We start from the raw sequence: 14,761 nt of genomic DNA on the forward strand, positions 1-14,761 counted from the left end.
TCGTGAACATTTCTTCTTATGTTTGTTGGCTGCCCAGATCTCCTCCCTGGTGAAGTGTCTGTTCATATCCTGTGCCCATTTCTTAATTGGGTTATTTGTGTCCACAATTTTTTAAAGCTCCTTGCACATTGAGAGTTGGAAACAAGTACATGACATGGCATTACAATGTTAAGAAATTGCTTACATTTTAAGTATATGATTTAGTTATGCACACTTTGTTTAGAAGTGATTAGTTTGGCCCTGGAAGGAAATGATGAGTATCAAATTGTGGGAAAGAGATATGGAAACATTTCAAAAGGTCTGGCATCAGAGGATGGACTGGCTGCTAGCTCGTCAAATAAGAGTTAGTCAATACTGTTGGGAAGATTTTAAAGAGCTTGCTACATAGAGTTCAATAAATGTTCCTTCATTGGCCTTAGCTGCATTGTATGCAACAGGCCCCTCTAGTTGCCAAGATGCTTTTGGAAAACAAGGCAAAGCTAATCTTTCCAACTGACAATCTTCTTTCTCCTAAGCTTCTCTATTTCTTATACTTGATTGGGCTTTGTCCCCTGTACTGTTCTTCTCTAGTGACACTTTCTTGTGGATTCATTCATTCCTCTGTGTATAAGTCACCATCCTGGAAATGTCATTCTCTTTGATCTTGACCCATCATGGGAATGCTGTGCTGGGTGAGTGTTGAGCTACATCTGTGATAAGGAGAATGCTGCCAACCTCTAGTACCCGTCTAGTCACTTTGGGGCTCACTGCACTGTTATCTCAGTTGGTGACGTTTGACTCCAGCCTAGCCCTACCTGCACTCCTACAATTGTCTGTGAGACTCAACTAAGAATAGTTGGTAAGGCCCCTTGGGGAGTTCTGACTTGACCCTGCTCAAATGGTGGCCCATCAGAATCAGCTGGAAATAATGGTGGCTTCTGCCCACTCACTCCTGCTTACCACTTTAATTCGCTGTGGTACCTGGGATTTACTTGACATGGCTTTTCTATCCAATGTCTTAATTCCCACCAAATCATGGGTTGTTATTGTTAAGTGCCTTCTAGTTGGTTCCGACTCACAGCGACCCTGTATAGATTGAGTTTTTGAGAAGTGGCTGGTGAGTTAGAACCACCAACCTTGCAGTTCAAACCAACCTTTTGGTCTAGTGCTTAACCTGCAGCGCCACGTCAGGACTCCAGTCAGGAACATCTCTTGTCTGCCATACTGCAGTCATGTCTCGCTACTGTCTTCAACATCTCAGCTATGTTGCCCCTTGGCCTCTGTCCTGCTCAGGCAAGTGTTAGTCTGTGAGTGCCCAAAGGGCACATTCTACAAGCCAGTCTCCTTCCTGTGGGCACTCAGCTTTACTCAGTCCATGGGCCTGGAGCCCTCAGCTGCTCTGTCTCTCTAGGACACCACTTCTGCTGTCATCTCTGCTTCCCACTGCACTTATAGTCTTCCTTCTTGAGGGTCCTGGGATCATCCGTGCCTGCTTCTGAGATGGTTCCCTTAAGCTAGCTGGATGGCAAAGCTAACCAATCCTGGCCTTCGAGTCCTGTATACCATATTTGCATGGTCCCACCCAAGTCATTGTGCTCCTGAGGAACCTGTATATAGATAGGCCAAGAGGAAGTTGTTCCACCAGAACAAGGGAACATGTAGTTAGGTGCCACTGAGACGGTGCCAACTCATAGCGACCTTACACACAGCAGAACGAAACACTGCCCAATCCTGGGCCAACCTCATTGTTGTTGCCACACTTGAGCCCATCGATGCTGCCACTTGGCCAGTCCATCTCTATGGGGGTCTTCCTCTTTTTCTCTGCCCCTCCACCTTAAGAAACATGATATCTTTCTCCAGCGACTGGTCCCTCCTGACAATATGTCCGAAGTATGAGAGACGAAGTTTGGCCATCCTGGCCTCCAAGGAGCACTCTGGCTGCACTTCTTCCAACACAAATCTGTTGGTTCTTTTGGCAGCCCATGACACTTTCAACATTCTCTTCCAACAACATAACTCATATGAGGTTATTGAAAATACCATGGCTTGGGTCAGGCGCACCTTAGTCCTCAAGCTGACATCTTTGCTCTTCAACACTTTAAAAAGGTCTTGTGTAGCAGATTTGATTTCCTGACTGCTGCTTCCATGAGTGTTGACAGTTGATCCAAGAAGAATGAAGTCCTTGACAACTTCAATCTTTTCTCCGTTGCTAAGAATGTTGTTTATTGATCCAGCGGTGAGGATTTTTGTTTTCTTGACATTGAGATGCAACCCATCCCGAAGGCTGTGCTCTTTGATCTGCATCAGTAAATATTTTAATTCCTTTTCACTTTCAGCAAGCAAGGTTGTATCATCTGCATATCACAGGTTGGGAACATGGAATGGTTTAAAATTAGGAAAGGTGTGTGCCAGGGTTGTATTCTTTCACCATGCTTATTCTGTCTGTGTGCTTAGCACATTGTCTGAGAAGCCGGAGCATATGAAGAATGTGGTATCAGGATTAGAGGAAGACTCTTGAACAACCTATGATATGCAGATGATACAACCTTGCTTGCTGAAAGTGAAGAGGACTTACTGATACTTACTGATGCAGATCAAAGAGCAGCCTTCGGGATGGGTTGCAACTTGATGTCAAGAAAACAAAAATCCTCACTGCTGGAGCAATAAATGACATCTATATAAAATGGAGAAAAGATTGAAGTTGTCAGAGACTTAATTTTGCTTGGATTGACCATCAATACTCATGGGAGCAGCAGTCGAGAAATCAGATGATATATTGCATACGGGGGTGGGTGGTGGTGGTGGAGGGAGCAGAGGCGGTGTCCTAGGGAGACAGAGCAGCTTCCAGCTCTAAGCCCACGGACTGAGTAAAGCTGAGCCCTTCCAGGCAGGAGACTGACTTGCAGAATGTGCCCTTTGGGCGCTCACAGACTGGCTAAAAGTTTTGTAACACTTGCCTGAGCAGGGCAGAGGTCAAAGGGCCATAAGACTGAGGCAACAGTGAGGCATGCCTGCAGTATGGCAGACCAGAGGCATCCCTGACTGGAGAAGTGCTGCATCCTGAGGTGTTCCTGTTCACTTCCCTAACAAACCCCATAATCGTGAATAGTGTCAGTGAGTTTTGTGTGATCACTGCCATGGATTCTCAAACCTGGATACGAAGCAGAGACAGCCGTGGGAGGGATGGTTGGTGTCAGAATAGAGTGAAAAAGGTTGTAGGGCAGAAGAATGGTGTCTGACCTCTACTTCATAGGAAGCGACCTTGAACTGATTTTGAGTTTAATTCTATTTCCCCTTTGTGAAACCAAGAGAAGTCAGACATGGCTCCCACATGGCTTTTGCAGTAGTCTTCAATCCTAGACTAGAAATAATGTTTTAAATGATTATTTTCCTCTTCTCCTCCCCATTCATTATTCTTCTTAGTCCCCATCTGACCTGCAATATAACTTTGAGGTAGATATTAATGAGCGGCTTTAATAAGACATCCCTAGAGGACAGGTGCTATGTGTAAACAAATACCTTCTAAAGAGTTGCTCTAAGATCCTGGATAGAACCTCCAGGTAGGAAACAATGGAATATATTCCTCGTATGCAGAACATTTGCATATTCCTTGCAAGGCATTGTGCACAGAGAATATATTTATATTCATCACCATTAATGTCTCTAATGTTGTAGAAGCAGCAGTCAAGAAACCAAACGACATATTGCATTAGGCAAATCTGCTGCACAAGACCTCTTTAAAGTGTTCAAGGGCAAAGATGTCAGTGAGGACTAAGGTGCAGCTGACCCAAGCCATAGTACTTTCAATAGCCTAATATGTATGTGAAAGTTGGACAATGAATAAGGAAGACCCTAGAATAGTTGATGTACTTGAGTAATGGTGTTAGGGAAGACATTTAAAGTTCTACGGACCACCAGAAGAACAAGCAAATCTGTGTTGGAAGAAGTACAGACAGAGTGTTCCTTAGAAGCCAGGACAGCCAGACTTCATCGCTCATTCTTCCAACATGTCATCAGGAGGGACCAGTCCTTGGAGAAGGACTTCATGCTTGGTAAAGTGGGACAGTCAGCAAAAAAGAGGAGGACCCCAATGAGATGGATTGGCACAGTGGCAGCAGCAAAGGACTCAAGTGTAAACAACACTGTTTGATTGTGGGGTTGACGCAGGAACAGGCAGTATTTTATTTTGTTGTGCATAAGGTCTCTCTATAAGTCGGAACCAACTTGAGGGCACCTAATAACAATACAATGTGCTAGAAATGGCGTGAAGCTGTTTAACAAGATCATTTTGCAATTTTATAATCTAGTAGAGGAGACAAATGAAACTAGAAATTATAACATGCTGTAGCTGCAAAGATAAAGTCAGATATAAGATGTTGATGGGACACCAAGGGTAGGCGATAGGAAGACTTGGATGGAGAGGAGTGTGAGAAGGAGGTTTCTGGCTTGTTCAATAAATGATACCTACATCCCGAGTGGGATCCAACTCATAGCAACCTTGCATAGGGTTTCCTAGGAACAACTGGTGAGTTTGAACTGTCGACCTTGCCGTTAGTAGTCCAGCGCTTATCCTACAGTGCCACACCAGGACTCCTTAAATGGATTAAGACTAATTATTTGGAGTAAAATGGATATTGGGCACTCAATTACCATAACTGAAGGTTTAGGGGGTACAAACCATTACACTTGGTTGGTAACTAGATTGCTGGCCATCGGAACGCAGCCAGCAGCATTGAACAAGAAACAGGCTTGGCAATATGTTTCCATAAGAATTATAGCCGATAGAGGGTGGACATATGTTAATATACAACAAGAGGGAAGCTGGCAAAAGAATGATGAAGACAGGTGAAGACACAGGGAGGAATGCAAGGGTTAAAGGGGATACAGAGGGATACTGTTACATATGCAAACTGAAACAACAGAGTGCTACAAGTAGATACATGGACAGATACACAGGCTGAACAGTTGCGGGAGGGAAAGTGGGAGCAGACCCAGAAATATTGAAGACTTTGGCAGAGGATATTTGTACCTGGGTATTTACCTTTGCTGCAAACACACCTAGGAATGTGATGGATCATGTTGTTCAGTGCCATCAAGCACCATACAGTGTAGAGCACACAGAGGACAAAATGATGAAAACTTCTTAGACATTACTAAACACCCTGAGGTATGGGGAGCTCAAGACCATAGTCTCAGGGGACACCATGGTCAATTGGCATAATATAATTCCCAAAGACCATTGTATATTCTACTCTGGTGAATATGAACTGTGATCTTAAAAGCCCACAAGTGGCCTTCTAAGGAGTAACTATTGGTTTCTCCATGTGCAGAGGAAAGAGTGATGAAAACTGAAGGCATTTGGAATCAATTAGTCCACCGAACTAATGGGACATGTGAACAGAAGTCTTCATGAGACCAAAGGAACTAGATGGTGGCTGGCTACCTACCCACTACTCTGAAAGGGATCACATTAGAAGAGTGGGCTAGAATGTAGGAGAAAATGTGGGAAAAGCTCAAGGTTATTAAAAAGACAAAACTCAAAATTATATATTGGTTAGAAAGAGAATGTAGGCGCCTGAGACTATGGCTCTCTACAGCTCCTCTGGTCTGGAACAGAATTCACCCTCATGGCCCAATTGTCAGCCAAGCAGTAGATACATACATAGGAAGGACAACAACATTAGTAAGATAGGCTCACAATGAAACGGTCAACTATTCAAGATCAAACGGGCAACATTTACTGAAGCACAAAGCTGAGAAGGGATGGGAAGGAGGGGGGAATGGAGGGAATAGGAACCACAGGGAGGACGTGGGAGAACTGTTGTTACATGTAGGGGATTGCAGTCATTGAGATGAAACAAAGTGGATGGTTTGCTGGATCAAAAACTGATGATCTCCTCTCTAAAGCTTCACTCAATAATAAAAAGGTTTAAAAAAAATTGGAAAAATAGCAGTGGGACTTATTCACACATTTAGAATACTAAAAACACATGTTTGCAGAGAAATTAGAAGATGCCTCCATTTTCCAGAGTTTTGTCAGAGCTTGAAAGAATGATGTACTTTTATCCTAGTATAAGCTTATTCCTAGCTTATTGTCATATCTTTGGCAAAGTGGTATTTTCCACTTGCAAATTCTGCTTATCCAAAATAAAACTTCCAATTGCTAAAAAAAAAAAGAAAAAAAGAATTACAGTCAATTTGATTCTGTAACATCTCAGCAACGTAACAATCTGTTATAACAATCACCTTGACTGGATTCATATCCATGTGAAACTATTGAGTTCATTCCAAATGCACTTGAAATTGCAGCCATCACTGATTACCCCATCTAAGTCTTTAACCTTTACTCAAGTACATCTTGACACACACATTGATGACTTCTCAGAGAATATGAGGCCACATGTAGCACTTGGGAATTGTTAGGTAATACCTTTGAAAATAATCATGAAAATTCATTCTTATTTTAAATAAATAAGCATTATGTTTGGTAGAGTGGAGGGTCAGGGAAAAAGAGGAAGACCCCAGCGAGATGGATTGGCAAAGTGGCAGCATCAATGGGTTCAAGCGTGGCAACGATAGTGAGGTTGGTTCAGAATTGGGCAGTGTTTCATTCTGCTGTACATAAGGTCACTATGAGTCGGCACCAACTCGATGGCACCTGACAACAACAACAACAAAGTTCCTACTGGAGCCTGGTGCACCATGTGGGAAAAGCACTGGACTGCTAATTGCAAGGTTGGTAACACAAGGGTTGGTGACCCATTACTCCTTGGAAACCCTGTACAGGGTCACTTACGAGTCAGAACCAAGTTGACAACACTTCACAACAACAGTACCTACTATAGGCCCACCACTAAGGGGTTTCAAAATATTTATGAAAAAATGAATTAAAAGATAGTAGAATTTCCCAACAAGGGGCAACGGAAGAAAAAAAACCCAACAAAAAGGCAAGTTGAAACGCAAAGGTGGGCGGTCAAAACCAACAACCCCCCCCCAAAAAACCCAAAACGCAACCCCAAGAAGTGGAAACAAACAAAAGGCAACTTAAGAACAGCACAGACTGATTATAAAAGGAGCCCTTGTAGCTTAGTGGATTGCGCACTGGACTGAAAATGACAAGGTCAGCTGTTCAAATCCACCAGCTGTTTCACAGGAGAAAGAGGAGACTTTCTGCTCCCTTAAAGATTTACAGCCTCCTGAGAAACCCTACATAGGGTCACTATGATTTGGAATAAACTCAGTGAGTGATAGTGGGCTTGGTTTTTTAGTAGGCCTGATGTGGCACTGTAGTATAAGCACTGGGCTGTGCAACATACAGTCAGCAGTTCAAACCCATCGGTCACTCCTTGGAAACCCTATGCAGGGGCACTGAGTCCGAACTGACTTGATGGCAGTTAACAACAGCAACAATAGATTATAAAGCTGCTAAGTAAAAGGCCAGTGGTTCAAGCTCACCAGCTGCTCTGAAGGAGAAAGCTAAGACTGTCTGTTCCTATAAAGATTTACAGCCTCTGAAACAAACTGGAGGGAGCAGCTCTCTCTGTCCTATAGGGTCTTTGTAAGTTGATGGCAGTGAGGAGGAGTTTTAGGATGTGTCAAACATGTTCTAGGTGCTGGAGACACCTAGCACCAAGAACAGTGTTTGTTGTTGTTAAGCTTTGTTGAGTGAGTCATTCTGACTCACAGCAACCCTGTGTAGGAGTGGCTGGTGAGTTTGAACGGCCAACCTGTGGACCTTATGGTCCAGTGCATTAGCCTGCATCACCACACCAGGACCCAAGTTTGGGAATGAGAGGATTGTACCACTGTGTGTTCTGGGGGTGGAGTGAGGGGCAGGGTTGGGATGCGTTGGTAATTAAAAACCTGAAACTCTTAATTATTACAGCATGAAAAGCTATCTACAGAATTGTATACTATGTGCTAAAGGGAACTAGGAGAGGGAACCGTGAATTGGGTGGGGGAAAAGATAGGAGAGGTTTTCACAAGGATTTATAAGGATTTTATCTTCCTTCAGGGAGTTGGAAATTCCATACAGATACAGAAAGGAGCAAAGCTGAAGATGTGGACTCTCTCAGAAGAGTAGGAGCTTAAGGGAGGGAGGAGGAGGTCCCCAGACTTGAGACTGGAAGTCTGGAAGTGGTGGAGGCCAGGTGTTGAGGTTCTAGAAACCTCTGATAGGATTTGAATTTTGCCTAGTTGGAGAGTCGTTGTTTTGTTTTTAAGTGCCTTTGAGTAGGTTCCGACTGATAGCGATATTGTCTAGAGTTTCCAAGGAGCGATTGGTGGGTTTGAACCGCCGATCTTGCATTTCAAACTGACAAGGTTGTAAACCGGAGAGCGATTCAACTTGTTACTATATGCTCTTCACCTTTCAGATCATCAACCCCAGGAAATCATTTTTGATTTGGGGGATGTGAAGACATTCCAGCCTCCCTCACAGGTCGCCCCTAGAGCCGCTCTTCTAGGGTAGCAAGGCTAGTGGTACCAACCCCATAGGAGGTTAAGCAAATCCTCCTATCAATCTGCAGAGAGGAGAACCCAGTTATTACCAAAGGCAAAATGCATGGCACCATGTTCGATCCTGAGCGCAAACTGCACTTCAGAAACTGCATTCAACGTTGGGATTCGCAGCCCTGGGACGCCAGTCCTGTGCTGCCTGGAACCCACTCTTCACTGACCCCCCAAACTCTAAAACACTCGAGTGTCCTAGGAGAGGGTTGGGGGTATGTGTGGGAGTCGGGTCTGAGCCCTGCCTGCACTGAGGTGTCAGTAGGAGGTCAGCAGTATGTGGGGGTGTTTGGGTTCGCTGACCCGCCGGCACTGAGGCTTAGGAACGCTCGCAGCACCCAGTCTCCCTCCCTTCCTCTCTGGGCCTGCGCACTGGCAGCTGTGTAGCGGTGGCCGGCCTCAGTCTCCGCCCCTTGCACGGCGCGTGGGCGGTGGGGCTCTCTTCTTAGCGGCGGCGGCGGGTCCTCACAGCTGTGGAGCAGCGGCCACGGCAGGATGAGCGCAGGTCGGGACCCCGTGGTCATCGTCTCGGCGGCAAGGACCGCCATCGGTGAGTGGTCGGCGGCGGCCGGGCGTGAGCTGCCCAGCGGTCTGCACGCTCGCCAGGAGGGAGGGGGGCGGCGGGACACTGGGCGAGGAGACCCTGAGGCTGAGTAGGGGGTGACTCAGGAAGGGCCGACTCAGGAAGGGGCAACTTGCGGTGCACTAAGCAAGGAGATCCCGAAGCTGAGTAGGGGGTGACCGAGGGGGCATAGGGCAAAAAGAACCCATGGCAGGAGAGGGGGGTGGAGTGGGGTGTGTGGGGGTAATAGAGGGAGAGAGGGGGGCGGTGGTAACAGGCCGACCGAAGACCCGGACCTCGCGCCTCCAGTCCCGGGCGCACCCTCCGTACTTAGTCCAACGGGCTCTGATTGGTTCCCTTAGGTAGAGCCACGCTCTGCTAGGCGCTCCCATTGGTTGAAGCAGGGACACGCCCGCTTGTAAGACCTCTGATTGGCCAGCGTCGGGAAGCGCCATCGGCTACAACTGCGGGGGTGGGGCACGTGGATGGTCTGATTGGAGGGAGGGCGACCAGGGGCGTAGTCTGAGCTGGGGGGGAAGAAGCTGCTGAGGGGACTGGCTAGGAGGATGAACTGAGCTGAGGGGAGATAGGGATTGAAGTGGGGACAAGCAATGGGGAATTGAGGGGACAGACTTGGAGGAGTATTTGGGGGTGAGAGGTGAATGACCTAGGAAGACAAATGGAGGTGGGGAGAACTGAACTTAGGGCACAACCAGGGGGACTGAGCTGGGTGGGAGGATGAGCTGAGAGGTGGACCTGAGAGAAATGAGCAGGGGTTGGAGAGGTTGAGCAGAAGGGACAGGCGAGTGGTGGAACTGATTTACTGGACAAACATCCCAGGGTGAGTGAGAACAAGTGTGTCGTCGGGGTGAACAGGGGGCAAGTAGAGGGACAAATTGAGGAGAGGGCTTGGGGAAGAGGTAGTGAGGGACTAGCTGCAGGTGGAGAGCTGGGGAGACCATGGGGACTGGTTGGGCCATATGATGAAGGTGGACAAGTTGTGGGGGCACCCCCAGAGTTGGAGAAGAGGAGTGGAGGTGCACCTCTGATAGTAGTTGGCTTGTCTGTAATTCTTTAGAATTTTCAAAGCCACTCAACAAGGATCTTTTGACTTGTCTTGTTTGGAAATCATGGGGTGTTTTCTATCCCCTCAGTTTTCTGTAAATAAATGACAAGGTTTTATCCCTGGCCTGACTCTTTCATAAGTCATTCTGAGTGTCATATAGCCCAATCACAGATGTGACAAGTTGTGACAAGTCCCCTTGCCCTATACCCAGAGCTGCTGGTGCTGGAGTCTGTCCACGGGAAAGGGAGCACCTCCCCCTGGTGGCTTTCCACACAGGCTCCTCTTGATGCTCCCACGGCAGATCCCGAGGGCCCCAGACATGAGTGGGCTTCTTTCATCACCCTTAGGTTTAAACTGCTGCTTCCCCCCCCACCCCCATTGTGTTTTAGGCTCCTTCAATGGTTCCTTATCTACCGTTCCTGTCCATGACCTGGGTGCAACGGTCATCAAAGAAGTTCTGAAGAGGGCTAGTGTGGCTCCAGAAGAGGTGTCTGAGGTCATATTTGGACATGTTTTAGCAGCAGGTAACTCATCAGTGATCCCAGCAGAGGGCACACTTGTTAGAAGCACTGTGTTAATGAGCAAACCTACATTCTCCCCTCTATACATTTGCTTGTGAATTTCCCACTGTTCGAACACCTCCTGTTTCCTATCTGCCAGGTTAGATAAGCACTGGACTAGTTAACCACTGCCAGGTTAGATAACCACAAGGCTAGTGGTTCAAACCCACCAGCTGTTCCTCGGAGACCCTAAACAGCATTGCTGTGAGTCGGAATCAACTCAACAGCTCTTAAATAACAAGCTCAGCCAAGAACTTCTTTAATAATGGTTTTCTATAATGAACCTAGATCATTATTCTAGACCATTCTTTGCATCTGTAGAAGCAGGACCAGCTTGATGGATAGGAAGGTATACATGGCCTCCATGGGCCCTGAACGGAGCCCTGGTAACGCAGTAGGTTACACACTGGGCTGCTAACCACATGGTCAGCAGTTTGAATTCACCAACCACTTGTGGGAAGAATGTGAAGTTTCTGCTTCTGTAAAGATTTACAGCCTTGGAAACTTTATACAGGGTTAAAACCGACTTGATAGCAGGGAGCCCTGAAATGTCAAGCATTCAATAAGATGTACTGCATTTCTCCCATGTGCCAGTATTCTGTCTGGGGCTCAGGATTGGGCACCCACAACATACATAAGGCCTTTGCCCTCATCGAGCTCATGTCTCAGCTGGATGAGGAAGAAAGTAAAGAAGGAAATGGCTAATAGAGATACCCCTGCTTTGAAGGGAGTCCCTGGATGTGGGACAAATGGTGAAAGGTTTGTAGCTTAAACCCACACAAAGACACTGTGGAAGCTTGGCCTATTGATCTGTTTCTAAAAAGTCATAACCTTGAGAACCCTGTAGAACAATTCTGTTCTGCACACGGGGTTGCCAAGAGTTGAAATTGACTTCTTTGCAGCAGGTCAAAGGTCAGAGAATTGTACCAATGTGCTGGGGGCCAGGTAGTGGAAGATTTGAATAAGTAAACATTTGTACAGTTGCTGGTGATGGGGTCAACTATTGGCAAGGGGAAGCTGAGTTGGAAGACAGAAATGGACTAGAGAGTTCAAGAAACTGGGAGGTCAGTGTGTTGCCTGCCTGGGGCCACCGTATGGCTGCTGAGGTAACAGAGTGAGGCAGGAATTGGACTGGTAGAGACTGCCTGACCTTTAGAAAGAATCTAGGAGACCATCTGGAGTGATAGCTTAAGGGTGGGAAAGCATGCTGCCTGAGGGGCTGCAAATGAATATGGTCTTTAAGTAGGTTAGCAGAATTGTGGCATTTGAGTTGCATTGAGGAGCAAGGACGGGACCTTGCTTTAAGACTGTGGTCAGTGAGGCTTGAGTGAGTGAACCACGCCCACTCAGGGTTGCAGGGAAAACACTGTCCTTGGGCAGTGTGTTGAGAGGAGATTGAGGAAAGGGGTAGTTTTGAATCACTGAGGGGGAAATCTAAATGGAACGATCACAGAACAGTGAAGAGATTATAGGCCAGGCTACCTGAGTTCAAATCCCAGCTCTACGGCTTGTTTCTGGGTGATTGTGTGTGTAAGATGCCTAAGATCTCTGCACTTCACTTTCCTCAGGTATTAAATAGAGACAAAATAATACTGTTTCTTAGTATTAATGTGATGCTTAAGTGAATTGGTGAACATGTTGTTAAATGCCATTGAGTCGGTTCCAACTCAGTGACCCTTTATAGGGTTTCCAAGGAGCAGCTGGTGGGTTTGAATTGCTGACTTTGTGGTTAGCAGTCCAGTTCTTACTCTCCAGCACCACAGTAAACGCTGGCTTTTGAGATTACTGTTAATAAGTACATGCAATGCCTCTAACAGAAATTCACTTATTGATGTTAAGCATTATCCTAATCCAGAATTCGTTTTTAAAAAAGCAGTTCTCTCAGGGATAGCTAATAACCAACCCAGTGTTTACACTATTTAGGCTATTATAGTTATGTCCCCTGGTGTAAGCTGGGGATGTTCATGAGAAGATGAAGAAAAATAATTAGATATTGAAGCTTGTCCTAACCTCACTGTTCCTCGGCCTACATTTTGTGGTGCCATAGGATAAGCACTGGACTGCTAACCATAAGGTTGATGGTTCAAACCCACCAATGCTCCATGGAAACCCTATATAGGGTTGCTATAAGTCGGAACTGACTTGACGGCACTTAACAACCACCTTTACTATGGATACAAATGGCCTGATAGAGGGTCTGATCATCTCTGTTTGTTATGAGGTGGAGATTAGACAGACCTCCTCGCTCCAAACTTTATAGCAGTTCTGGCATCAGCTGTCCCTCCCATCACACGTACTGGGTTTTCATAATTCATGGTAGTGGCCATAGACCATACTCACAGTTGGATAGTAGAGGGTTACGATTCAGTTTCAGGAATGCTCTGGCTACAGCTCTTTGACCAGGGTACCTTTTCTCAGCTGTACCCATAGGCAACTCTCTCTGGCCCTTGGTCCCTCGGCCTGGCCTCTGCCCTACTTGGGCAAGTGTTATTTTTGGCTCTACCATTGTGCATCTGACTCTGGGTTCTTGTCTCATTGCTGTTTCTTGTCACTTCTGATGTTACAGCTCTTTCTCTTTGTGTCCTGGGTCAAGGAGGTTCTCAGTTCAGGAATCTAGGGTCCAGAGGGCATGTTCTACTCCCCTCTTCTTGGTGGTCATGAGGTCCTCCTTTTCTGCTTCTGAGATGTATCGTTTTAAGCCTAATAGGGTGGCATAGCTGACCAATCCCATTGTTGTAGTTAAGTGCTGTTGACTCAGTTCTGACTCATTGTGATGCTATATGGGATTTCTGAGGAGTGACTGATGGGTTTGAACTTCTGACCTGTGGTTAGCAGTCTACTGCTTATCCTACAGCACCACATCAGTTCTCCAATCCCATCATTAAGTTTCCATATACCTTATTTGCATGGTCCCACACCACAACGTTGTACCTTGTTTGTTGTTGTTAAGTGCCATTGAGTCAGTTCTGACTCAGTGATTCTGTGTAAGGTTTCCGAGGAGCAGCTGGTGGGTTTTAACTGCCAACCTCGTGGTTTGCAGTCCTGTGCTGATGATCCACAGTGCCACAGTGTATATTATGTACATTAGTAGCAAGTGACCCAATCCTCTGGTGAACCACAGGCACCTCATTTACATAATCCTCCTAAACCATTTGGTGGGAATTACAAAGACTGTGACTAGAAGGGCCATTCACTGCACCTCTCAGGGCACCCCTGGCTTTTCTAGCCATTCTCTCCTTCATACTTGAAGGATTTAATTCTGCCTTTTTCAGTTACTTTCCCATTCCCAAAACAGTTATTAACATTGAATCCTTTAGTAGGGCAAAGAGTCCTTGGGGTGAAGTTTTTTATATTCCCAGTCATTCAGGACTCCTGCAGATGACCATCTTATCGGGTCAGATTCTCTAAAAGTTTGTTTTGGCATCACCATTTTTGGCCTTTGATAAAATTTAATAGGTTATTTCCTTGTTCTGAGCGTCACAAGATATCAGCATAGCAAAACCTTTTAAGAGTTTTTTAGGTTCAGGCACTGTACTCTAATCCATACCTACCCCCGCCTTAGTCCATTCTTTAACAGTTATAGCTTCTACAATTACAGTTTTTACAATCACATCTTGTTAACAGTCATTATTCGTCTACATAATATTGGATCAGCATCTTCCCCCTAATTCCTCTTCCCCAGACCCACAGGGAAGAGAGGAAACTGTTCAGTGGAGATCTTCCCTTGTCCCCCTGAGTTAGTGAGACTAAGTATGTCCACGAAAGGGGTGTAAGCCAGCCACTTCATGCTTTTATCTCTCCCTGTTTTAGATAGCTGGTGTTTAGATTGCCTGTCCCTGTTGAACCAGTACTTTGAGCAGACAAGCATGTGCCTTGTTTTGAAAAGTCTTTTGTTCTGGTTGAAATTTTGAGCATCTGCAGGCAAAGCAAATGACAAATTATAGCAGTGTACCCCAGCTTACGGTGTCAAACATTTTTTTCTTCATTTGATCAGATTAGTTCATCCCTATCCCCTATAGGCTAATCAGTGCGTACCAGCAATAGGCTCAAGAGTCCACACAGCTCCCTGTGCTTTCTCTCTGTCTT

At 45.9% G+C, this 14,761-nt stretch overlaps 1 protein-coding gene across 1 annotated transcript in view; it reads left to right on the forward strand.

Moving 5' to 3' along the window:
* The first annotated feature begins 8,982 nt into the window (after window positions 1–8,982).
* The window catches only part of ACAT2 (acetyl-CoA acetyltransferase 2), a 30,664-nt gene continuing 24,885 nt past the window's right edge, over window positions 8,983–14,761 (forward strand). Inside the window, exons 1-2 of the mRNA XM_006868484.1 lie at window positions 8,983–9,037; window positions 10,505–10,639. Of these exons, the coding sequence (XP_006868546.1) occupies window positions 8,983–9,037; window positions 10,505–10,639 (190 nt within the window). The remainder of the gene's footprint in view (window positions 9,038–10,504; window positions 10,640–14,761) is intronic.

The sequence above is a fragment of the Chrysochloris asiatica genome, unplaced genomic scaffold, assembly GCF_000296735.1.
Source record: "Chrysochloris asiatica unplaced genomic scaffold, ChrAsi1.0 scaffold00117, whole genome shotgun sequence".
Taxonomy (NCBI): Eukaryota; Metazoa; Chordata; class Mammalia; order Afrosoricida; family Chrysochloridae; genus Chrysochloris; species Chrysochloris asiatica.